Source organism: Bactrocera oleae, chromosome 3 (assembly GCF_042242935.1).
Source record: "Bactrocera oleae isolate idBacOlea1 chromosome 3, idBacOlea1, whole genome shotgun sequence".
Classification (NCBI taxonomy): Eukaryota; Metazoa; Arthropoda; class Insecta; order Diptera; family Tephritidae; genus Bactrocera; species Bactrocera oleae.
Genome location: NC_091537.1, coordinates 89,883,352 through 89,909,538, shown reverse-complemented (window position 1 = coordinate 89,909,538; position 26,187 = coordinate 89,883,352). Strand labels below are relative to the sequence as shown.

The following is a 26,187-nucleotide window of genomic DNA, read 5'->3' as shown; positions in this document are numbered from 1 at the left end:
AAAAATATTCATGATTTTGAAAAAAAAAAAGTATTTTCAACACATGCTAGTCAATTGTATTGCAGTTACCAAGGTCTCATACATTCTTATAGACCTAAAGAACTTACCACCACTAGAAACCCTGTAGTATTGTTATACTAACGAAAATATTTTTGTCCAATAAACTTACTTTCTCGGCTAAAAAAGTGCGTCGAGGTAAATTTGAAAACACAAAATGCCAATTAATGTTTGATAATGTTTTTTCGTGTGAAAAACGACTCTAAAGTACCTAGTACTTTTTGAGTACAAATGTGAAACAAATTAAATGGGAGACTTCCCTTAAATTTAAATGTTTTATCTTATATGCATTGTTATGTCCCTTAAATTAGATATACCCAAAAACACACCTGTGCATTATCGAAGTGTTTACAAGTATATGGCAAGTAGAAGGCCAGCACAACTGTTTATCGGCAATTGGTAGCGTGTCACGTGTCGAAGAACGCTTCTGCTTTATGTTGAAACAGCTGGTTCCTATTAAATTTATCAGTCGATAATTTATTTTATGCTTTTACGGCATTAAACCAACAGCTGAAAATAATAATTGTACTTTGTTTTTGGTCGTTTAAAAAAATATGTGGAGCCACAATTGATTTTGCCACACCAATTCTTACACAGAACTGAACCAGCTGCGTCTCATATTTATTTATTGCATTTTTTTATGTGCTTTGCTATTGTTTGACCATAAAACTTGGAAATGTGGTATATACGGTGCACATATATGTACGTAAGTTTGTATGTACTCGCGTCTACTTCATGTTCAATTGCCGTAATCACCAAAGTGTTAGACACACTCATTGCGAAAAATGGAGCGAATGCCTGATAAAGCTGCCTGAAACCTTATCACTAAATGCCATTTGACTATATTTTACATAAAAAATGTATGAACTGTTGCTTTGTGGGTACATACAAATCTACATATATACACTGAGAAATATAAAGTCTTAGAACTTTTGAAAATTTTTATAACATGGATTGGTTAACTTCGCCTTTGCGCTAAAAACGAGTTCTTGTGTTTCTTTGCTTCGGACCAATTTTAAAAGTTCTCTCGAAAAAGCTTCAGTGAATATAACTGTGAATGCAAATATTGACAATGCTTCACCGTAACCTAACTTAAAAAAGTGACCTTCTCAATGCACTGTTTAAATTATGTTAAATTTTATCTCGAAAGGCTATCTCAACTGTATATATGGTACATATTATGTAAGTAATTTTATCACGTTTCGAACACTTTTATCTTTAAAACTTAAAAAAGTTCCAAGCGCACATACTTCTACATACTAAATTAATATATTTTATACTCTGCTTTGCTATCAGTTTCTATCACATTAATAATGTGCTCAATATTGAACTTGCTATCGTGAGATATTGTCCGTTCAATGACCCTTCTCGAAAAAAAAACAAAAATTGAGAAAATGGAGGCGTTTTTAAAAAAGTTTAAAATTTGGCCTTTCAAAATTTGGTTTCTGATCAAATTCAAAAAACTGATAGGTCATTGTATAAAAAAGTATATATAGGATCGGGCCATGGTCACTCAAGCAAATTCGAAAAATGCTGTTTCGAGAAAAGCGCTTTTAAAAATAAACTGATGGATCTGATTAAACTAAACAGCTATACTGTAACTCAAAAACTATTTGAGTTATCAATCTGAAAGTTTAGTATTTATTCTTAAAGGTTATCGAAATATGACGCAGTCGATTTCGTAACAATTTTACACTAGTTTTGCCCCTTAATGATTCAAGCTGATTTGCTGTAAAATCTATCCTATATACAAACTACAGTAAGAAAATTATTTAAAGTCACTTTCGAAAGTCACATTGATCTGTTATTGAAAAACTCACATAATTTTCATGTTTGGCGCCAAAGGTGCTGTCGACTTGACATCGCACACCCATAAAAACTGTATTTCGACTCAGTGACTGCATGAACATAAATTTATATGTCCTATCGCTCTCTTCAGCTCACGCTCACGTCGTGCTCATCGTATATTTGTATGTGCTTTAGTAATATTTTTTTATTGCTCTTTTGTTTTGCTTTATCTAAATTCGCGTGAATTACATAAAAATAAGCAAAGTAGAAGTCATAAACTGACTGTCGAGTTGCGCGCGATTTCTGCCTGACATTGGCAATCGCACAAAACTGTCGAAGCAGCAGTAGTGGCACAAACTCGTGAGGCACAAAATATATATATATATAAATATACATAGTTATCTGATGCTTAGCAAACATAAACTCAAAAAAGCTCAGCATTTCGAATTTTAGTATACATATATGTAATATGAACAGAGCAAATACATATTTTATTTGCTTCATGTTTATTACTAATTTATGCATTTTAAAATATACATATTGATATATTTGATAAAAAAAAGCAAGAAAGCACTGAAGCTATTGTATAATACCCTACCCAAAAGCAAATTAATACAAGCACTTGACTTTGATCGTTCAGCTTGTATGGCAACTATATGTTATAGTGGTCCGATATCAACGGCTGCGACAAAAGAGCAGCTACTTAGGGAGAAAAGAATGTGAGCAAAATTTCGGAATGATATCTCAAAAACTGAGGCACTAGTTTGCTTAATATATATAAACAGACGGTTGGACGGACGGACATGGCTAAATCGACTCAGCTCGTCATGCTGATCATTTATATATATATTTTATGGGGTCGCCGTTTCCCTCTGAGTGGCAAACTCAATATACCCTGTGCAGGGTATAAAAATATATTTTGCTTGCAATAAAGTTTCGCCCTTTGTAATTATAGAGAGTGGAAAATTTTATTATAATTGAAGTTATGAAACAAGTAGGGTTTCTTATTAATATTCAATCAAATTTATTCCAACTAATTAAAATTAATTAATGTTGAATATAATGCAGTAATACGAACCTGGATTAATATTCAGCTACTTAGTTCTTTTTTTTTTTTTGATATTAGTACTGGTCCACGTTTGTGGGAGTTTGTTCATGTGTGACCCATTTGCCCAAAATTTCCAATGCACCTATGGGGCTTTGGTGTGGCCGAAGCTCAAGTTTTTTTATATTTTGTGTTTTACAACTCGATTGCGTTGATTATTCTAATAACAGATTCATGAGACACTATTGAGAGCTCAAATCTCCAATGTAAATAGTAATTCATTCTAGTCGGTGAAAGGTGGAATCTTTAATTGGAAATTCGCTTCATATTATCCATCCATTATTAGCCATTTTGCTATTACAAAGTGTATTTTTACATTGTAAATTTTTCTAAGAAAGATAAAATGTTGTTTATAATTATTTCTGAGTATTTTTGTACTTAGTCATAGAAAGAAATTGACATTTTTATGTCGCACACTTAACACAATTTCTAACAAAAATTTTGAAATTACTCTAGGTCCGGATTGTCAAAGTTGTGTGTTTTTTTCTCAATATTGTTTAAGGTTACTTTTCACTTTTTTCAGCATCCTGCTAACCAGAAAAAAAGTGCAACATCTAGCTTTTAAAAATTTATAGTTTTTGATAGATTTTTTTTTTAATCACGTTTCTTTACTAATTGTAATAAATCTGTCGATTTTGCTAAGCTCAATAATGGTAATTGTAAATAGAATATTTTTGTTCTTTGTTAATTAAAAAAGGATTATTTTTACAAGGTGTAAAGGGGCATTTATATAATATTTATATAATAATCATCGAGAAATTAAGATGCTATAATTCTAATCTACATTACATGGTATAAGGACGAAAATAGAATATCATAAATTATAGAATACAAACCCTGAGCAATAAAATTCCATTGAAATAAAAACAACATAAATTATTTGTAAACTTCGATATCAAACTTTATAATTAGATCTATAAGTAAATTTATTGGTTGTTTGGTTAGTAAATTTATGCAAAGGCAAATCCATTTCCAATCAGCAACTATTTGCCGGACACACCCTGTAGCTTTAGCTACGCTTGCCCTGCGTAAAAAGTTCACTGCAACTTGTAGAATGCATTTTCGTAAAGTATTTATTTTTAACATTAGCTGGAATTTATTCATACATACATATCTATACATATGTACGTGTGTGAGCGTAGCAGACGCATGCATTTCTGTATGTACAAGTTTGCTTATAAAATCACTGCCCAAAATGGTGTTGTGTTGTTGCCAATGGCGTATGGCGGGACACACCTTAATGTACTTTGTCAACAGCTGCCGGCATAATGCACTTCGTGGGTTATTTATAAAATTGCATCGAATTACGTATTTTATTTGCGAAGCACATGCATACTCGCACGCATATACAGTGTTGTTCAAATTAAGAGACACGGTTTAAAGAAAATTAATGAATTACAATACTGATACTAGTGTGTTCACAAAATGACTCCGAAATAAAAATGTTTGAAAAAACGTACTTTTACCATTGGAACACTATTAAAACTTTTTTCTTGTAATTTATTACTACTTCGAAAACCAAATTTTGTAATAAAAAATAAACAAGCTTAGTTTACTAATTCAAATTTTGTATCTTAATTGATCATAAATTATTATCAGTTAATTCTTATTAAAAAAGACCACCTGATCAAATTTGACCCAGACTGATAAAAAAAAATTATTTGTATGAATTTTATGAGGGGCTTCAAAATAGGCTCCTGAGCATGCTAACGCTTACATGCCTTCAGCGAATATTGTTTTTTTTTGGTTTCGGTACATTTTTGGAATTTTACAGTTTCGATACCATATTCATAACCCCACGTCTCGTCACCAATAGTAATACGTTTGATTAATGTAGCATACTCAGCTACGTTGTCAAGCATCTCTCGTGTCCTCTACTCGTCGTCATGTTTGTACCAATCTAAGAATCGACTCAGTTAGTCCGCGGAGTTTATATAGCTCAATCTGAGTCAAATTTGATCAGCCGGTATGTTTCAATATTGGAATATTTTACAGTGTTATATATTATATTAACTGCATTCCATTACCTGCCACCTGAAAAATTTTCAAAACATTTATGAGTTTCGTCGCTCAAACAAGCGATAAGACATAAATTCATTTGATTTGTGCAATTAAAAGATTATTAAATTCACCATTTAAATTGCATATTACCAGCTATATATTATATAAAATATATATTTTATTTTTTGAATAAATGCATTCCACTGTATTATAATATAATACAAACAAAATTATCTGCATCATGTCACACTTAGATTATATAGATTACATGTCTCATAGATTAATCTATGCATTAGCTTTATAGCTGTATAATTATACGACTTTATGCCATTTGCTAATAAACACTTTTTTCTATTTTTGTCAGCACGCTTCTAGCTTAGCTGGCATTTTAATGTTATAAATGATATTTTATTGTTATTGTTTTAACACATTGTATACATACATATATATATATATATTAAAGTAATCATGCATAGCTGATCACTTTGAGAATTTGAGATCTTATTATCATAGATAGTATTTTTTGTGAAGGGCTTGCTTGAAGTTGTTTGCAGTATTATAATATGTTATTTGGAACTAAAAATTGGCTACACTATACGCACTTCTTCGACTTTTTTTTCTGGGTATTGGACCAAACTATTTTTTTTTCGAGAGATTAAGTCCTATGTAAAAAATCTGGATTTGTTCTGGTGACGTAGACTCGCTTCACATGGGAACGAATAATCCTCGGTTATACTATACAAAGATCGGTTGATTATATCCCAACAAATCTTATTGTGTACTGTTCAAGCTCGGGAGATTGTTATTATTTTGTTAGTAGTACAAGCTAACAAGCTCGCACCTCATTTACTGCGATCTCGAGTTCTAGTCAATCATTATTTCATTTTGGCTTAATTCTACATACAGACACACTTTACTTCTTGTTATTGGTTCAGGCCTGCAAAGTAATGAATATTTACTGATTGTTTTTTTACACTAAATCTATATAATCCCACTAGATAAAATCAATTTGTTCATTTGAATTTATAATTCCATTCAATTACCCGCGAATGATTGACTCTCACTGCAAATGTTCTGCAATAATTTAATTTAATTTTTTTTTATTGATAATTTAATTACCCAGTAACAGTACTGTATGATTTCAATGACTCGTTAATTGCCGCAATAACATTTGGGATAATTGCTAGCAATTAAATTTTCGTTATATTTACGCTTATGTTTGTGTGTGTGTGTATGCGTTTGCTAATGATTGCCATTCAGATTATATTTCTATATACTCATATGCACGTATATTTATGATCTTTTTCACATTTGGTCGAAATCGGTTTGTATTGAACATGTGTTTTATAAACACAGGTAGCTTTATAACGAAAATATAGACTAGTAAAAGTAATGGCATTTGACATAGTAAGACTTTAGGTTAGGTAATCAAGCAAGAAAAACAACGAGCTTCCACGAGTTCCACAGATCCAGTGCTAGAATGTAAGAGGTTGTCGAATCACGGACTCGTTCCAAGTTTGATGATATTGAGGTAAGGGTGCTCTTTCTTGCGAGCCTTTCAGCTATGCAGTTACCAGCGATTCCGGTAGAACCAGGCATCCAAACTAGTCTAATAAAAAATTACTTGCTACACTACATGGCGCGACTGCAGTGCCGAACCACATTAATATTTTTAAGATTCGTACAGTATTTGCTAGCTAGACACACTACCTTCAAGCTAAAACTAAAATATCTATGATCAGTGATCGACTCTCCCATCTGCAATCAAGCGTGCCAGTCAGAACGTCCTTCCTACTCACAATCACAAAAGTCGCAGGGTTCTACCTATTATAAAAGGATTGAATAGATTATTACAGCGACATAAATAAAATCAAAAAGTTACTCACCTCTAGCAGTAATGTCTGAGCTGCCCCAGACCAGTTTGCATCCGAGCCAATTATGACGTTGGATCACTTTTACCTGGCCTCTATCAGAATCCTCAACAACTCTGAAGGTGGCTTCACCTCGTCGTCATGCGGCATATAGGCCAACGCCGGTGTGTTTATCGTGGGTACTTGCTGATGACAGCCTTTCCTCACGGCGCTCAAAAGCACAGCGTATCAAATTAATGCGTTGATCAGCGCCCTGAAAATGACAGGCATTTTGACCACCGTGGTATGTTTCGAAGCCGGTTGCAATGCAACTCCACATTCAACTGACAAAATTTCAGTTCTTCCCGCAATTGGGGTATCAACCACATCCACCAAGAATAACCATAGTTCTTCTCTCGGTTCCACCTTTTTATTAGTCCCTAAGATCTTATTACTACTTATCCTTAACCCAAGATACCGCTGCTGTTCAGCCACGACTCGTAGGTTAGCACATCGTCGGCTTTGTCTCCTACATGGCGAAGCAAGAGATTGGAAAATAATCAATCTGAATGTTCTTTATCACCCAGTGTTCTTGTCATTTGCTGCCATTGTCCTCGAACAATTGCTCGAGACTGAAGACAGATTCATCCATCCACAATCCGCCTTCAGTGTTCACCGCGTCCGAAGATCGATTCCCAAAACCGTTCCGGCCTGTCTCCCTTCTCCGCCCGTCTTTAATGGAATCTGTTGGTCATCCACTCTGATGCTTGTTGTTAGGACCCGGGTAAATTAATTTTTATTTATTTGCATTTCTATAATTTTCGTTATTTCATTGGTTTTTAGCAATGAAACCCACCTTAGCATTTTTTCCATGTCTAATACTTTCAAATCAACAAACATTGACCCCAACGGCAACAGTCTAATTAGTTAAAGAAAACGTCACGAAATGTTGACCCTATCATTTATTAAAAAGCGTCACAAAAAAGGCAAACATAATTCATGCTTTTCAATAAAATGGCGCAAGCGTGTTCAAAAAGTGACTTAATTAATGTATATAGCATACAATTAGGCGCTAAAACGCACTCAAGCCAATAGTAGTCATGCAAAGAACTGCTTGACTGTCTTTAGGCGCCAAAGGCTGGTAGGACGAACTCAATTCATTTGAGTTCATTTAATTTTTTCTTATAAGAAATGTTGAACCTGCCGCTTTTACATATTTTCTATACCCAACAATGATGGAAGTCACGACCGCGTTATATTTTTATACTTGTATGCTTATATATCTGCAGACATGGGTAGCTAGTAGACACATCCCGCTGTGTTAATATTTTACTGCTGTTTTAACGTCATCTATGCCGGTGCTGCGTATTCTTTATAGCAACGTTATACTCTCCATCTTGACCAAGTAGCTTCGCTACGCCCGCGCCCCACTGCTTCTGTCTCTTGCTCGCATTGAATTAAGTGAAAAACACTTGTGACAAGTGCTTTTTAATGTGATTTCAGCCGTCGCAGCGCCCTTTTCTCAATTGTAATCACTCAGCAACGTCAGCGATGATGACTCGAGCGGCTTGAAAAAATTTCGCTGACATTTGCACATTTGTTTCGACTGGTTTTCCTTTTTCCGCTTTGCATATTTTATCATATTTATACGCAGAGTTCCATTTACGGTTCGGTGGTGGGTCTAATTTATTCTGTATAAATATAGCAGTGTGTTTTCGCCGTAGTCAGCGAAGACTGCTTCGAAGCTGTTCACAAACTTTGTAATAATTTTAAATTGGATTGCTAATAAGAGAGTACTTACTATTTAAGTTCGTAAATTTTTATACCCTGAACAGGATATTTTATGCTTGCTACGAAGTTTATAACACCCAGAATGAAACGTCAGAATTAAACTTTGTTTGTCTGAGTCGATGTCGATATTGCCCTCTCCGTCTGTCTGTCTGTATGTACGCGAACAAGTCCCTCAGTTTTTGAGATATCGTTCTGAAATTTCGAATACATACTTTTCTCCATAAGAAGCTGCTTATTTGTCGATACCGCCGATATCGGGCCACTATAGCATATAGCTGCCATACAAACTGATCAATCGGAATCAAGTACTTGTATGAAAAACTTTTTCAATAAACGGGAAAACTTTACGAAATTTGGCATGGATTTTTGTCCAAGACAGCGCAACAATTTCCGAAAAAAAAATTTCAGTTCAAACCACTATAATATATAACTAGCTGCCATACAATCTGACCGATCAAAATCAAGATAAAGTTCTTTGTGTTCTTTTTGTTACTTCATGCTATACCAAAATCACCTGTGAGGGGTATTATAATTTCGCTGGAGCTGAAGTTAACGTTTCTTCTTGATTTTTGATATATTTTTTATTTTAATCTTCTCAATTAGCCGATTGGATAAAAGGCGTTATAAATTAATTTACAGTGATTGAGTAGATTTAGTTATAATATATATACTTGCACATTAAGTATATGCGTATATATATGACTTTTGAGTTAAATATACTTATTTTATCATACTTTTATCATTAACTGTATGTGTAAGGTTAAAATTATGAATTATGTATGAGTATTATCAGCACTTAAAGAACATTTGGGATCTCTGTATCTCTGATCACAGAGTTTTTAATTTATTAAATTATTAATTTAATTTTCACACACCATATAGGTGATAGTCCATATATATATATATATATACCTATATAAGTTGTGCTCTATACTGTTTGTTCACTTTCCATCAAAAGAAAAAACTAACTTAAAAACCGAACCCAAAATTGTATACTCTCGTCATTGGGATGGATGGAGATTGGAGGCGTACTTTCAATTCTGGGAAAAATGTTGAATGAAAGAACCTACCATTCATTATTCGACGAAAGCGTAAAATGACAATAAAGTTGGTATCTTTTTAACCAATATTATAGGTTGTAGACACAGTTTTTTTTTATTTATTTTACTTCATATCCGAGATATTTGTATTAAAATAGGCCTAATTCACTTAAATGAGATATATGTATGAAAAACTTATATTACGTAAATGGAAGTTAAGCGAAGTTTTGTCCCGATTTTATCCATTTTCGGTGCAAGGACACATTTTTATGAGGTAAAGGTAATTTTCTAAACAAAAATAACTACTAATAATAAATTAGCGTAGCTTTCTGCATAAGATGCAGCAAAGTTAGATACCACCAACTTAAATTAAACTTTTTTATCAAAATTTTTTAATAAAAATTATTCCTGATTAAAGTAAAGTAGAAAAAAGGTGGTTCTTCTTAACTTGTATTTAAGAAATCCAAAGCATTTCCAAAGCTCAAATAAATATTTCAAAAATGTTATTGACACTTTCCGTTACTAAGTTGATAAAATAGTTATAAAATATTCACGACCAAAAGGTTACTTATACGCCATGACAGCACGCAGAAATGCGGGCATGTTGTGAATGACTTCATCACTTGAATTAAGTACCGCTATGTCCATCATTACCATACGTTCGCTCAAACGTAAATGTGTCAACAATGTAAACCAACAACAAAAACACACATTCATACGAGCAACTATACATTTGTATTCCTCCCGCACGTGAGCACTTCTATGACCTCCTCGCCTTTGCAATGTTTTATTTAAATTATGTCATACACAGGCGTGCATTTGTAATGTCACAAGTGTGTATAAAGTAAGAAGGAAATCTGCACAGTGCGAGCTTTCCCGGTGACCGTTAAGGGGTCGAGGCATGACATTGCACTTGACGGTGCCGGTGTACGACGCCTAGACGTAGGCAAAGTGTTTATACGCTGACCTTGAAAGGCGCTTTGTGTATGTGTGTGAGAATATACGTGAAAGTGTATGTTTGTATGTATTAAAATTTTCAGAAACCAGAATTTAAATCATTAAATCACTTTCACTGTGCCCCCTCGTAAATCTGTTTCGTGCAATTGGCTACATTTTAATCTTTTCCTTTCTGAGAACGTAATCCTTTAGGCAACTTTGTGTGCGTTTGGCTCTGCATTGCTCATAATTTATTTTTAACTGCATTTATGACATCATCTTTCAATGGCAAGTCACTTTGTGACCACACGCTGGTACGCGCTTTCGCTACATTTTCACCACTTGCCTCATTATCATGCCCGCACGTGTGCAAGATAGCGAATAAAAAACGTTTGTGCGCGCTGATGGAGCCTTTGTATATTTATGTACATATGTATGTATTATATAACGTTGTGTATATCATAAAAATATAGCGGCTGTTGCCATGGAGCTGCTGTCAGTGTATAGTATGGCTAAATTGTGGACTCCTTTTTTAATTGATTTTTTTATGGTGTGTTCTTTTTACCCACACAGATTGCCTTAATTGCCAAAAAGCCATCGAGTAATTAATTTGGCTTTAATTTTAGAAATAAATCTGAAAGTCAATACTTTTGCAGACCGTATTTATGACTAGTTAGCCTAGAAAATTTAAGTCAAGACTTTCGCATAGGAAAATTTTAAGAATCACAATCTGGCAGCAAATATCGAACCTTCCGGTGCAGGGGCCAAGAGACTTATGCTAGAAATGTGGAAGCTGGAATATATGCATGCAAGGTCTAGCCAGTGATTCCTCGCGATAAAATAAATCAATCTATCGACAGCATTAGTGTCCAAAAAACCTTTCTTTCGTAGGCAGCAATGACCTCTCTTATGTGCTGTTTTTGTAATGATAGAAAACTTTTCCCGGACATCATCGAAGAACGCTGTCGCTTTGACAGTCCTTGTCCAAATTAAAATCTGAGTACCCTTCGTTTATGTATACCCGACTGTCGTGCGAACGGCCTCGCTTCATCTCATATAAATATATTGAACTACTAGGCTACATTCAAAGTAAAAAACTATTTTTTAGCAAAATAGATGTATTTTATTTTATTTTTTTAAATTTTCAAGTTATTCAAACGAATACTTAAAATTTAGCTTGGACCAAAAACCTTATAATAAATTTAATTTTCGCTTATGAATTAGTAAATTATTAATCACAGAAACCTGTAGAATAAAAAATTAAAAAAAAAACTTACCACTCTTTCTTTCTCCTTACGATACTCCTCCACAGATATTCCGCCTACTATTGGAAGGTGTCGCGCGAGAATCGTCGTTGCTACATGGACTACTATTACATGGAGAACGGTAAACAAATTTATGGTGTGCCCTTGGGCGGCATTGGCGGCGGTACCATAGGGCGTGGCTTTGCCGGCGAATTTTGTCGCTTTCAGATGCGTCCCGGCATGTATGAGTACAATGTGGTGCAGGCGAATCAATTTATAGTGACAATCAAAGACGCCAAAAATTGCACGATATTTCAGAGCTTGCTCTCGAAACTCAGGTAAGTGTCAAGCTAAAATACTTGCTCTTAATCAAATGTTATTACAATAAATTAAAAAATGCATGTGATGTAACTAAATCGCCTGTATCCCTAACTCCACTAACCTTGGTGAGCTTCCCCAAAACGAACATGATAGTGTGTATTTATATGTAATCATTTGTACAGTATTATTATTGGAAGTAAGCAAAAGCGATCTGTCCTCAATTTCTGCTGTAATGCGACTGACATATTCACACATTTGCTATTTACTCACTTGTTCAAGCCATATGTATCTAGGTATTTGAAATAAAAATCCATTAAGCTATTCGCACATGTTATCACACTTTTTTTTGTTCACCCACATTTCCTGTCACGATTTGTCACCATTCGCCATTCATGTCCGTTATGTAATTATGTACTTCTTTACTTCTTTTATGTATATAAGTTTGTTTAGATTGTTTGTATACATTTGTTCGTGACTTGACATCCTTATCGTCACGTTGCATATTCCACACACTCCTCAAAGTTCAACTTTTCTATCGCGTATTTGTTTCGAATCGAACTCATCACGTTTTAGGTACACTTTTTGGATTATCAAAATGTTGTGACGTTGTAAAAATCACATAATTTTCTTTTAAGCTCAAGGAGCAGTTTATATATTCCTGTTCACAATGTATTGTTTTTATTTGTTGGTTGTTATTATACCATTCACGCCACTCAATCGTTAATTTCAATTTAACCTTGAAAAAAAAATTAATCTGTTGTAGCGTGTGACCTAAACTCAAAGGCACAAATAAAGCTAGACGCCACACATCACTATCCTTATATACATACATACATATACATTTGTGTATATAATAGTTAAGTAAAAATATAGACTAAGTGTCACTTCAAGCTACTATTTTTATTATTTTTTGGCTAAATTTTTCCTAACATTTTCATTTAAATTCTTAAAAATTTAATTTCTGTTGACTGTCTGTAGTGTAATCGTGAAAGCCCTTAAAAATTTAGAGTGTGGTATAAATCATATCGTTTTGTTGTAATAATAACTTCATTATGTTGTCAGTAAAAATATTTGGGATTCGCTGTAATGATTTAAATTTTTTGACTAAAAAGTACAGTGCTTGTCTTAAATTTTTTGATAACTGTATAATTAATGTTCAATATGTTATTTTTAAAACATTTTTTTTTAGTTATAGCATATAGCTAGCTTCCATTTATTTCAAATAATTACAGCAATTTTAAACGTTTGTTTTGATATTGACTTTTTGGGTGTATGACTTAGCTAAAGTTTTGCCTGAGTATAGGCTAATAATTTCCCTGCTGAATTTCTTTACAAACTAGTTCCTCAGTTTTTAGCTATCGATCTGAAATTTTGCATCTATCCTTTCATCACTCAGAAGCTGCTAATTTGTCGGAACGGCTGATATCGGACCACTATAGCATATAGCTGCCATACGAACTGAATAATCGAAACTAAGTGCTTATATGGGAAACTTTTTTTTATTTGACATAATATCTTCACGAAATTTGGCATGAGTTGTTTCCTGAGGCAACCATGTATTATCCGAAGAAATAGTTCAGAACATATCACTTTATCATATAGCTGTCATACAATTGAAGTTTGATTACAATATTGTAGCTAGGCATTAGCTAATGTATGTGGATGTTCCCGAGGTTTAGGTTCGAATTTCCTTCTTCTTTCTTTATCATTGGAATACCAAAATCTTTGTGAATGTTTTCATTTCGAACGTATCATTGTGAACCTGTTATCGCTCTAAAGATTTTTGACTGGAACTTTTGTATTATTGTATTGTATAGCAGAACTATGTTGTCAAGGCTAAGTTTTGTATTTTTATTTAAAGTTTAAATTTGCTGCAATTGTCTAGCCATTCTTCGACTATAGCTAACTGCTCCTCTAGTACCCTTGCCGCTCTGATCCGCAAAAATGGATGTCAATACATTATTATAAATATGTTAGAACATCTGCTGTATATAAGATATATGTATAGAGTTGGGCCTAGCACACTGTCTTAAGGTAAACCAGTTCTTATCGGTCGTTGATCAGATATGAAATTAGCTAATTTAACAGTACCTATATTTCCTTTTTTTAAATAAGACTCCAATATTTTATAAATTCGGAAATGAATTTTTTTTAATGTTATATAAAAAGCCGTACATTAAGACATATTGCTGAACAATAGTCTCTGACCTCGAATGCTTTTCTGATTTCGTTAGTAATTCTATTATTGCTCTACAGCGCCATGTTTTGCCCGAAACCCGAACTGGTGCGTTGGAATTATATTATTTCTTGGATGAAAGAAGATATCTTTGAAATTTGTAGCAACACTTTTTCGAATATTTTGGAAAGGCTCTGTAAGAAGACGGCTGTGATAAGTTTTGCACGGGTTTATTTATCATGATGTTCTGCGACTTTTTCCATGAATTTTTATAATATCCGAAACTGAAAATTGCAATAAAAAGCAAGGAAAGTACTGCTACAGCAATATTTGGTAGCTGCATATCCAATAAAAATGTTTTTCATACAAAGACTGGATTTTGATCGGTTAGTTTGTATGACAACTATATCCTATAGCAATATCGGCGGTTTCGACAAGTGAGAAGCATGTGCAAAATTTCAGATCGGGATCTCAAAACCAAAGGCACTAACTTGTGTATATGCAAACGGACATAGCTTAAACAACTCATCTCGTCACGCTGATCATTTACAAACTTCAAAGCAAAACTCCATATGTATGCCCTGTTTAGGGTTTTAATCACAAATTTTCCAAACGTTAGATATGTGTATATACATATGTGCCATACTACAATATATAAAAGTTGCTCGCATACATAGCATAGGTAGCACGCCCAGTCAAGACAATTAAAAGTTCGCACTGCAAGCAAGCACTAGCGAAATTTTACAGCATTTCCACTAATGGAACTACGCCTATCCACATATATGTATATACATAAACCGTTGCAATATGTTGGCTCACCTTACAGCTATCAAAACTTGGCCATTCAATTAACACTTTGAAGTCTTGTAATGCAATCGAGCAAATAATACTGCAGTTGATGAAATAACATATATACCATAAGTATATAAGTATATATACTTATATATAGTATACTTATATATAGTATATATACTTATGGTATATATGTAAGCATACATACATTTAACGCTAAAAACTAAATAAAGTAGGGAAGCTATCAACTAAAATATGGGTAACACTCTATGGGTTGTTGTTGTTGTTGTTGTTATAACGATTATCTAATCCCCGTTTGGGTGATAAATTCTAGATTCGTTGTCGTCGAGGTCATCTAACGGAAGGCCCAGGAAACGAGCTGTTTCGACGGGGTCGGACCATAGGGAAAGGGGTGTTAGATGAGTGGGGTTTGTAGGGCATGCAAAGAGGTGGTTAGTGTCATGCGGAGACTCATTGCATGCAGGACATGTGTTTAGTATGTCGGGGTCTATTCTGGATAGGTAGGAGTTTAACCTGCTACAGTATCCAGAACGAAGTTGCGCGAGGGTCACTCTAGATTCGCGAGGCAACTCGAGCTCTGTGTCTGCAATGGGTGGTGGTTTGACTCGTATTACGCCATTCACTGAAAGGGAGTCGGTGAAGGTGTTAATGGCTCCACTGTGAATGGCGGTCAGTGCTTGTCTGAAGTTAGTTGCGTCCGAAGTCTGGTCGACGTGCTGTCTGATGTCGTCGACGTAGTCAAGGAAGGACCTCTTGATGTTCCTAGGAGGCTGCTCCGCTGCAAGCAGGCGTCTGCAGGGGTGGTTTCTGCGAAAACATCCCAGCAGAAACTGCTTGGAGAGGAGCTCATTATGTTCCTTAACCGGAAGCATACGGGCCTCACTGTGTAGGTGTTCGATTGGGGACATCAAGAGGCACCCCGTGATAGTCCGGAGTGCAGTGTTCTGACAAGTCTGGAGCTTCTTATTCTGCGTGTCACTACATCCAGGCGACCATATTGCGGCTGCATAATTGAGGACCGGCCGGCCGATTGCCTTGTATGTTGCCAACAACGTTTCTTTGTCCTTTCCCCATGAGCTGCCGGCAAGCGACTTGAGGATTTTGTTGCGGCTCTGTACTTTGGCAGTTATCGCGGTCGTGTGAGGAGTGAAAGAGCACAGACTGTCCAAAGTGACGCCTAAAATTTTAGGGTTATTTACTGTCGGGATTTTTGTGCCATCGACTGAAATGTTCAGGTCCAGTCTGTACTCCTTCGTCCAATTGGTGAAGATGGTCGCTGTGGATTTAGTGGGGGAGAGTGTTAAGTTCCTTGCAGAAAAGAAGCGAGAAAGATCGGAGAGGTAGCCGTTTACTTTTGAACACATGCCATCGATTCCATTGCCCGACGTCAATATCGTACAGTCATCTGCGTACGAGGTCATTGAAATTCCCGCTGGTGGCTGGGGGAGTTTCGAAATGTAGAAATTAAACAGTAGCGGGGAGAGGACACCGCCCTGCGGAACCCCCTGTTTAATTTTTCTGAGTTTGGAGTTTTGACCTCGAAATAGTACGGATGAGTGTCGACCGCTCAGGTAGTTCATGGTCCACCGCTTCAACCCTGGAGGGAGCGTTGATTGTTCCAGGTCCTCAAGTAGCGTTGCGTGATTGACTGTGTCAAAAGCTTTTGACAAGTCCAACGCTACGAGGATCGTCCTCTCGCAGGGTGGCTTCTGGTTCAGGCCATGAACTATCTGGGCGTTTATGACGCTAAGTGCTGTGGTGGTACTGTGCACTTTACGGAAACCATGCTGATGGTCTGCTAGGCTCAGGTGGTGGGTGAATGACGGGAGTAACAAGGCCTCAAGTGTCTTCACTACTGGGGAAAGGAGAGTTATCGGGCGATAAGACTCCCCTTTGTTGGCGGGTTTCCCAGGTTTCAGTAGTGGGACCACTCTTCCGACTTTCCACACATCGGGTATTTGAAGAGTGGATATCGACAGGTTGAGGACCTTGGTGAGGTAGTTTACTCCCGTTGGGCCTAGATGTTTTAACATCAGCATGTTTATTCCGTCAGGGCCGATGGATTTGGATGATTTCGCCTTTTTGATGACATTCTGAACCTCCTCATCGGTGAAAGTAAGTGGTGCGCAGTCTTTTGGCATTTTGCGCAACCGTCGGGTAACACATCGTTTGGCCTTGTCGGTCGAAGGGTGCAGTATAAACTGCCGGCTAAAGTAGCTCGCGCACTTCTTCGGGTCCGAGGAGGCATGGCCATCGAATTGGATTTCAACCCGATCGTCATGTTTCCTCGGATTTGACAGGGCCTTGACAGTAGTCCAAAGCTTACTCACACCGGTGGAGAGGTTGCAGGACTTCAGGTGCTCTATCCATTTTGTCCGCTTATGATGGTTTACCATGTGCCGAATCTCCAAATTGAGATCCCTTATTCGGGGATCACAGGGATCGGCATGGCGTAAGGTGTCGCGCTCATTTGCTAATACAGCTGCTTCGGCTGGGAAATTAGGGCGGAGTTCCGCTATTCTTCCAGCCGGTATGAAGCGAGCTGTAGCAGCAGCGATCACCTTGCGGAATTGACGCTCGCCAACGATGACGTCCGTAGGAATGGATAGTGCGTTGAAGGTGCTCTCAGTAAATTCTGTGAAGCCGACCCAGTTAGCTTTGTTAAAGTTAACATAGGTGCGGTTATCCACAGAAATAAAGTCAGGAGGTTTCTCGATCGAGATAATTATGGGCAGATGGTCTGATGCAAGAGTTAGCATAGGTCGCCAGGTTATACTATTTATCAGACCACCGCTAGCGATGGTAATATCTGGCGAGCTATTACAGGTGCCCATAATTCTGGTGGGGGCTTCGTCATTCATTGTGCAGAATGTCGAATCGTCTATCTGTTCCGCCAGCTCCATCCCCCTACGATCGTTTGACAGGCAGGAATGCCAAAGATCGTGATGCGCGTTAAAGTCGCCTAGCACCAGACGGTTTTCACCACGAAGTAGCGCATCTATATTCGGGTGATATCCTGTTGGGCAACATGTAACTGGGGGGATGTATATATTAAATATTTCGAGCTCGACATCGCCTGACCGGACAGCTATTCCCTGACATTCTAGGGTAGTGTCCCTGCGGTCGATGTCAACATCGATTAGACGATATTGCACGGTGTTGTGCAATATGAAGGCTAGGCCTCCACCATTATCTCGCTCGCGATCCTTACGTAAAACGTTGAAACCTGCACAACTCAGAAGATCTGAGCGGCTGTTTAACTTGGTTTCTTGGACCGCAGCTATCGTTACGCGCTCCCGGCTCATAAATGCAACTATCTCCTCGATCTTGCTCTGGAGTCCGTTGCAGTTGAATTGTAAGAGTCGCGTTTGTCGCGGGTGTCCAGTCGTGATCCTAGGGGTGAGTGGGGTGCGTGTAGGTGGTGGTTGTTGCAGCTGTGCTATCCGCATGGGCGGTTGTCGCACTATGGTGTTGGTTGGCGACGCCACTGTTTGTGATTGCGGGGGCAGACTCCCACAGCATGGGGCAACATACAACGCGCTCCACTCTCGTGTGGTGCGCAGGCCAGAACACGACAGAAAGTGACACCAGCCAGTACAAGAATTGCACTTGACTGATGTGACATTCCGGCGTATTATGGTCTGACACACGGAACAGACTGTGCGAGGAACCAGGAGTTGCTGTGTGGTTCTCGCACGGGGATTGGAGCTGGATGAAGGTGGGGGGGGGGGAGGTTGGTCAGATTGGGAGTTGTGCTGTCTTTGTGAGCTCCTAAGGACCGTGGAGGTCCTATTTTGGCCACTCGACTGGAGTGGCAGCGCAGTGCGCGAACATGGTGCAGGTTGCACGGCCGTTGAGGCAAATGTCGCATTATTGCGTTGACAGCATGGGGCCACGTAACTCGTGGTCCACTCCCTGTGTGTCTTAAGGCCCGAGCAGGTCTTAAGATGGCTCCATCCATTGCATGTATTGCACCTAACCGAGGTGGAATTTGGATGGAGCCTTTTTGCGCATACGCAGCAGTAGAATACCTCGGGGCCCGGGTTGGACTCGATGCCAGCACGGGTCAGGAGGATACGGAGCAACCCTGCTGCTAGGCGTTGCTCCAGTGACGACAAACTTAATCTAAAACTTACCGATCCAAACAGGGTTAGATCGTCGAAATAACAGCCCTTGGCCGGATAAAATCCGGGTCAATTCCGGTATCGCAGAACCGGCTGTTGTGGGAATTGAACACTCTATGGGTCGTCATAGCCGGTTGCGTTGAGTTTTTGATTACCACATGACCATCTTGATTTTCTGTTTTTTAATTGTTTCTACTTAACTTTCTGTCGGTAACATGAAAACATCGTATAAGTTTTATTCTAAAACGCTTCTCATAACACGCTTTCCACGATAATATGTATTAAGACTCACATCCTTAACAGGTTCTAACATATATGTCGAGAGTCAGTGACAATAAGTCTATGTTACTATGAGCTTCTCACAGCGGGCATTTCAGCTGTGTTATAAATATATTACCATATGATCAAATTTGACCCGGACAGGCACAAACAAAATTTTTAAATCATTTTCACTTGCTTTAATAAAAATCTTTATATCGCCTTCAAAAAATGCTCCTGAGCCAATAAAAATGCCAAATGTTAAAAAAAAATGCAGTACATGTTAAAAATAAATATTTTCAAATTACTGTTATTGTACTTAAAAATTTAAATAGCAAAAAACAGCTTACAACAAAGCGCACTAGTCCCAGACATTTAATATTTTATGTATGTTTGTATACCATATATTGATTTTTTTTCTTTAATACCAATTATTTCTTATTGTTTGCCTGTGTTTGTTGTGTTGTTTTTGTTATGTAAGCTATGTACTTGTACTAAAAGAGAAAGATATTAGCATAAAAATTGGAACAGCATTATAAATATAATTTGCAAATTTATTCTTATTTGCTTTCATTTTATTGTATTCCAAAATTTTTTCTCTTTTCTATTTTATGCAAAAAACAAAAACAAAAAAAACATGCAATTAAAAATTGATATTTCTATGTAAAAACACCTGCTATACGAACTCTGAAATATTGTCTGTTCAACGGAACACCATGCCGCCACCATCACCAACAACACAAATGTTATATATTGAAACTGAAAAATCGCCGGAAATGGATATTTCCAAAATAATAAATTTTGTGCTTAATTTTATATATAATTTTACTTTTTTATCAAATATTTTTATTTTTTTTTTAACCTATATTTGTTTTTATTTTTTTACCAAAAATTTTTTTTTTCTTTATTAAATATTTTTATTTTATTTTTTATTAAATTTTTTTTATATTTTTTTTTATTTTTTAATTATTTTATTTTTATCAAATATTTTTATTTTATTTTTATCAAATATTTTTATTTTTTTTTAACAAATATTTGTTTTTATTTATCAAATATTTTTTTATTATATTTTTTTTATATTTGTTTTTACCAAATATTTTTTTTATTTTTTAATTATTTTATTTTTATCAAATATTTTAATTTTATTTTTATCAAATATTTTAATTTTATTTTTATCAAATATTTTTATTTTTATTTTAACAAATATTTGTTTTTGTTTATCAAATACATTTTTTATAATTTTTTTATTAAAATTTCTTTTTTTTTTTTTTACCAAATTTTTTTTTTACTTATAAAATATTTTTATTTGTTTTTAAATATTTTTAACATTTTTTATAAAATGTTTTATTTTATCAAATATTTGTTATTATTTATCATATAAAAATGTTCAAAATGTATTTCATGCAACCATCAAAATCATCAACACATTTCAACATTCATCTCTTCACCGCTCATTTCTACACCATGCAAAACTATCATTCACCAACCGATCAACGCGTCGTCAAATGAAATATCCCCAATCCTCTCCGCTCCCATCCACAAAACGTTCCGATCGATGCACACGTGCAGTCCCACTGACAGCAGCGCCAACTCTCAATGTAATATGCCCAATTGCAGCAGTCGCTCCAAGCAGCCCCTAAATGCCTGGCACTCGAATATCGACGACTCGAAATGCTCATATACGGGTTTGTATCCGCGCGCCTGGACCGACTATGATCTGACTGCGTACGGCGTGCGACTGATTTGTCGTCAAATTTCGCCCGTCATACCGCACGACTACAAAGACTCATGCCTACCTTGCGCCGTCTTCGTGTGGTCTGTGGAGAATGTTTGCGCGGAGGAGCGTAAAGTCTCCATAACGTTCACTTTTAAGAATGGCACTGGTACGAAGAAGCAGGACGCCGAGGGCGGCGCTGAGGCGACACTCATCACAGAGGGCAATGTGAAGGGTGTCGGCATACGACAGAAAATCGCTGGCATGCCATGCACCTACAATTTGGGTTGTCGTGTTTTGCCCGAAATCAGTATTACACGCTGCACGCAGTTCGATCCGTACGGCACGGGAGAGCAACTATGGTCCGAGCTGAAGGAGAACGGACAGTTGAGTGAGAAGCATTGCGATGAAGTGTTGAAAAGTGAGTATACTATTGTAAAAGTAATGTTTAAGAGATGAGCGAGAAAAGATAAGAATACTTCTTTAAGAGATTTTTGAATAGATTTTTCAAATAATTTTATAATTTAGTATAGGGAGAGCTTTAAATGTTGAGCCTAAAGGAATGCTAGACAATAAATTTCAAGTTCTTGGGAGTCTATATTTGTTTCTACAGCAAGCAAAATTGAAGATATTAACAAGCTGTTAAAGTTGACAGTAGACTTTAATGAAAGTTTATCAAAAAATTAATGGCAACCCTATAACATTGAATATATTTCACAATAAACCACATTCGTTAAATTTTAAATCATTTTCATATTGCTTACTAAACCACAATCGCTGAAGTCGTATTCTTAAAAGCTATTTAACATATTTTTAGGCGCATAACAACACTTATTAATATATTACAACTAACTGTTCTAAGCCAACTATGCGTATTTTAAATATTTCAAACATTAAGTAAAAGTTTATATTTTTCCACTTCACACCACGCCAGCTAAGGATCTCGGTGTCGCTTTATGCGCACAGGTTGCTGTCAAACCAAATTGTAGTCATGATTTAGAATTCGTATTAGCCTGGGATATGCCACATATACATTTCCCGAAGAAACTCAAATCTTATACACGTTACTACACCAAATATTTCGATGCGTCCGGTGAGGCTGGTCCAAGGATATGCGAGTATGCATTGAAGCACTATGGCAGTTGGGAGAAATTGATTGATGCCTGGCAGCGTCCCATACTCAACGATGAGTGAGTTGCTAAAAATTACAAAAATTTATAAATATTCTTAATATAAACAAAAAACAAAATGCAATTTAGTGGCCTACCCGATTGGTATAAGAGCGCGATCTTCAATCAGCTCTACTTCATTTCGGATGGCGGCACAATTTGGTTGACTTGTAATTCCTCGTTTGGCAAGGAGTTGAACTATGATGATCCCAGGTTGGTAGAAGAAATTTTTGGAATTTATAAATATTAAAAATAGTTTAGCATTTTAGTTGAAATTTTTAGACAAAAGATTAAATTATAATTTGATGTGACAATTTTTATACGAAGCGATTCTACGATTTTCTATTGATTGTGTTTCACTGCATTTATTAATTATACTCTTAAAAAATATATACTTTTGTTAACTTGGTTAAATTTTTTTTTTTTTTTTTGTGATATGCAGAAAATTTTATAATTTTAAGTATTTTTTAACTTATTTTTCCTAATTTTGTAATTTTACCCATGTATTCAGTTATACTTTTAATGAACTTAATTTTTTTGTTTTTTGTTATCAATTCTTATTTATTTATTTTTTTTTTTTTTTATGAAATTCAGAATAGTTAGTGATTATATATGTATGTATATTTTTTTTTTAATTCATATACAAGTTTTTAAGTTTATTTTTAACTTATTTTCTTTCGTTCAAAGTTTTATTTTTTTCTTTATTTTAATTTATTTTATTTATATTAATTTATACTTTCAAATAAATATATATTTTTTTTCATTCTAATTTATAGTTTTAATTTTTTTATAAAATTCATTGAAAGTGTATAATGTATTTATTTTTTATTTTTATCAATACATATAAATATTAATTTTTTAAAATATGTATATTTTTAAATTATTTTATTTTTTTCGTAATTTTTAATTTCAATTTTTTCTTTCCTTAATTTTAAATTATTTTATTTTTATTAAATTTTGCTTTTAAATTATTTTTCATTTATTTTTTTAATATCCATTTTGCATATTTTTTATTTGTTGCCAAATAATATATGTATATAATATAATATAAAATATATTATAATTAATTTTTATAATATAAAATAATTTTTATGATATAAAATAACTTTTATATTATCAATTCTAATTTATTTGTTTTTAACCTTTGTAGATTAGCTTACGGTCGCTTTGGTTACTTGGAGGGTCACGAGTATCGCATGTACAATACCTACGACGTACATTTCTATGCCTCACCGGCGCTCGCGCACCTCTGGCCCAATCTGCAGGTGAGTTTTAAGTTTCATTTTTGCTTTCTTCTGCTTTATAGCGTCTACTTTACGTTTCCCAGGTTAGTCTACAGTATGACATACGAGATGCCATTGATGTGGATTTGCCCGATACGCGTAAAATGCTTTACGATGGTAAGGTGCTGCCGCGTCACATTAAGAATTGTGTGCCACATGATCTCGGCGATCCCGATGAGGAGCCATTCACGCTCATCAATTGCTACAATATACACGATGTGAATCATTGGAAGGATTTGAATACGAAATTCGTGCTGCAAGTCTATCGGGACTATTATGTGTTGAATGAGTTAGCGCAGGCGCAAGCGGATAATGCGAGTAAATTCAGTTCGATTGAGTTTATCGATAAGGACAGTTTATATGAAATGTATACGCAAGATAATAAGCGTAAGAACTCGGCGGATGAGAAGCAGCGTGAGTGAAATATTCAAATATTTTTTACATTTTTATATTTATTTTAAATATATTTTTATTTTTTTGAAATTATTTTTATTAATTTTTTTATTTTGCATATTTTTTTACATTTAAAATGCAGGATGACAAGTAGCGTGAGGGAAATATTCAAATATTTTTGACATTTTTATATTTATTTTAAATTTTTTTTAAATTTATATTTTTTTTAAATTTATTTTTATTAATTTTTTTTTAAATATTATTATTTATTTTTTTATTTTAATTTACATATTTTAATTTTTTTAATTTGCATATTATTTTACATTTAAAAAGCAGGATGAGAAGTAGCGTGATTGAAATATTTAAATATTTTTGACATTTATATATCTATTTTTAATTTTTTTTTTATTTTTTATAATTTTTTTTAAATTTAAAATGCAGGATGGGAAGTAGCGTGAGTGAAATATTTAAATATTTTTGACATTTTTTATATTTATTTTCAATTCTTATTTTTAAATATATTTTTATTAATTTTTTGGAATTATTTTTTTATTCATTTTTTTTAAATCATTTTTATTAATTTTGGGAAAAATTCTTTTTTTTACAATTAAAATGCAGGATAAGAAGTAGCGTGAGTGAAATATTTTTGACATTTTTAATATCAATTTTTTTTATTAATTATTTTTAAATATTTTTTGGAAATATATTTTTAAAAATGTTTTTTTTTTAATTGTTTTAATTTACATACTTTTTTTTAATTTGCATATTTTTTTATATTTAAAAAAAATTTGCTGTTTTTTATTTTATATAATATTGTTTAATAATTTTTATTTATATTTTTTTAATAATATTTTCCTCAGTCTTTCACCTTTTTGCGTCGAATATAATATACACGTATTGATATCTAATTCCGTAGGTTTTATCACTAAATATTCTTTCCATTCACAGAAAATCGCAAATCGGCTTCTTTATACATCAATGAAACTAACGGTAAAGTCTATCTAATGGACGCCATGGCTTACTTGAAGGCAATGTATCCCGCATCCAAAGCGATCATGGAGCGCACCATCGAATATGACAAAGACAATGATGGATTAATTGAGAATACGAAAATGCCCGATCAAACATACGACACCTGGGTTATGGATGGACCCAGGTAATTAACAAATCTTACATCTATTTTTATTTTAACAATTTTCTATAAATTTACATATTATTTAACATACCGTTGTTCTTTAAAGCGCTTATTGCGCTGGCTTGTGGCTGGCGGCCTTGCAAACTATGTCCGTAATGGCCACGCTGTTGGATCAGCCGAACGACTGCTTGCGCTATCAGGACATTTTAGAGCGTGGCAAGCACTCTTTGGAGGAGAAACTATGGAATGGCAGCTATTATCGTTTCGATATGCATCACAAGGACACAGTAATGGCCGATCAGCTGTGTGGACATTGGTATCTGAAAACATGCGGTTTCGATTACGAGGTGCGCTTAACAATATTGAACTTACACTCACCATTCTTAATAATTCTTGCTTTTCTTGTTTATCTTGCTTTTTTTTCAATGACACAGATTTATCCAAAGGAGAATGTACGCAAGGCCTTAAAGCAAGTCTACCAACACAATGTTATGGGTTTCAATGGTGGCAATATGGGCGCTGTTAACGGTTTCATTGTTAATGCGGATCCAGAAAAGCCGGGACACGTGGACTATACGACCCTACAGAGTGAAGAAGTGTGGCCCGGTGTAACTTTCGCTTTAGCCGCCACCATGATACAGGAGGTAAGTTATGCTAAACACATACTTATATATTTGTATGTATGTGTGCAAATTGACTGAAGGTCAGGAGGGATAGAACTCATTTAGGTGACATGGAAAAATAATTAACTATGGGCTACTCATTTACTAGTATTTTATGTACATTTAGGTATAGTAGGGTATTTGGTGCGGTTTTTGACTTGTTTCGGTTAGTTTGTGAGATTATAACTCGTTTTCCAATAACAGTTAGGTTATGTAAGATTAATCAATAAGCATTTGAGCAGACAGCACCCTGAGTGAATACAACAATATTCGGTGTTTTCACGAAAAACGAGTTGATGTAAGCGGATTTTTATCCCGCTAGGGACT

General features: G+C 35.1%; 1 protein-coding gene and 1 long non-coding RNA gene across 3 annotated transcripts in view; one reads left to right on the top strand and one right to left on the bottom strand.

Annotated features, from left to right (window-relative positions):
• LOC106615756 (non-lysosomal glucosylceramidase) overlaps positions 1 to 26,187 on the top strand; it is a 40,597-nt gene that overhangs the window by 8,339 nt on the left and 6,071 nt on the right. The window contains exons 2-10 of one of the 2 annotated variants that reach the window (XM_036359953.2): positions 11,881 to 12,150; positions 21,122 to 21,639; positions 22,153 to 22,408; positions 22,478 to 22,600; positions 23,538 to 23,652; positions 23,715 to 24,084; positions 25,012 to 25,219; positions 25,305 to 25,545; positions 25,633 to 25,842. In XM_036359953.2, coding sequence (XP_036215846.1) covers positions 11,881 to 12,150; positions 21,122 to 21,639; positions 22,153 to 22,408; positions 22,478 to 22,600; positions 23,538 to 23,652; positions 23,715 to 24,084; positions 25,012 to 25,219; positions 25,305 to 25,545; positions 25,633 to 25,842 — 2,311 coding nt within the window. Of the gene's footprint in view, positions 1 to 11,880; positions 12,151 to 21,073; positions 21,640 to 22,152; positions 22,409 to 22,477; positions 22,601 to 23,537; positions 23,653 to 23,714; positions 24,085 to 25,011; positions 25,220 to 25,304; positions 25,546 to 25,632; positions 25,843 to 26,187 lie in introns of both variants that reach the window. The other variant, XM_014232091.3, reaches the window with a different exon arrangement.
• Positions 21,861 to 22,637, bottom strand: LOC118680399 (uncharacterized). The gene is made up of 2 exons (XR_004975930.2): positions 22,486 to 22,637; positions 21,861 to 22,416 (listed from the first exon to the last, which is right to left on the bottom strand). It is a non-coding gene; the product is annotated as an uncharacterized lncRNA (long non-coding RNA).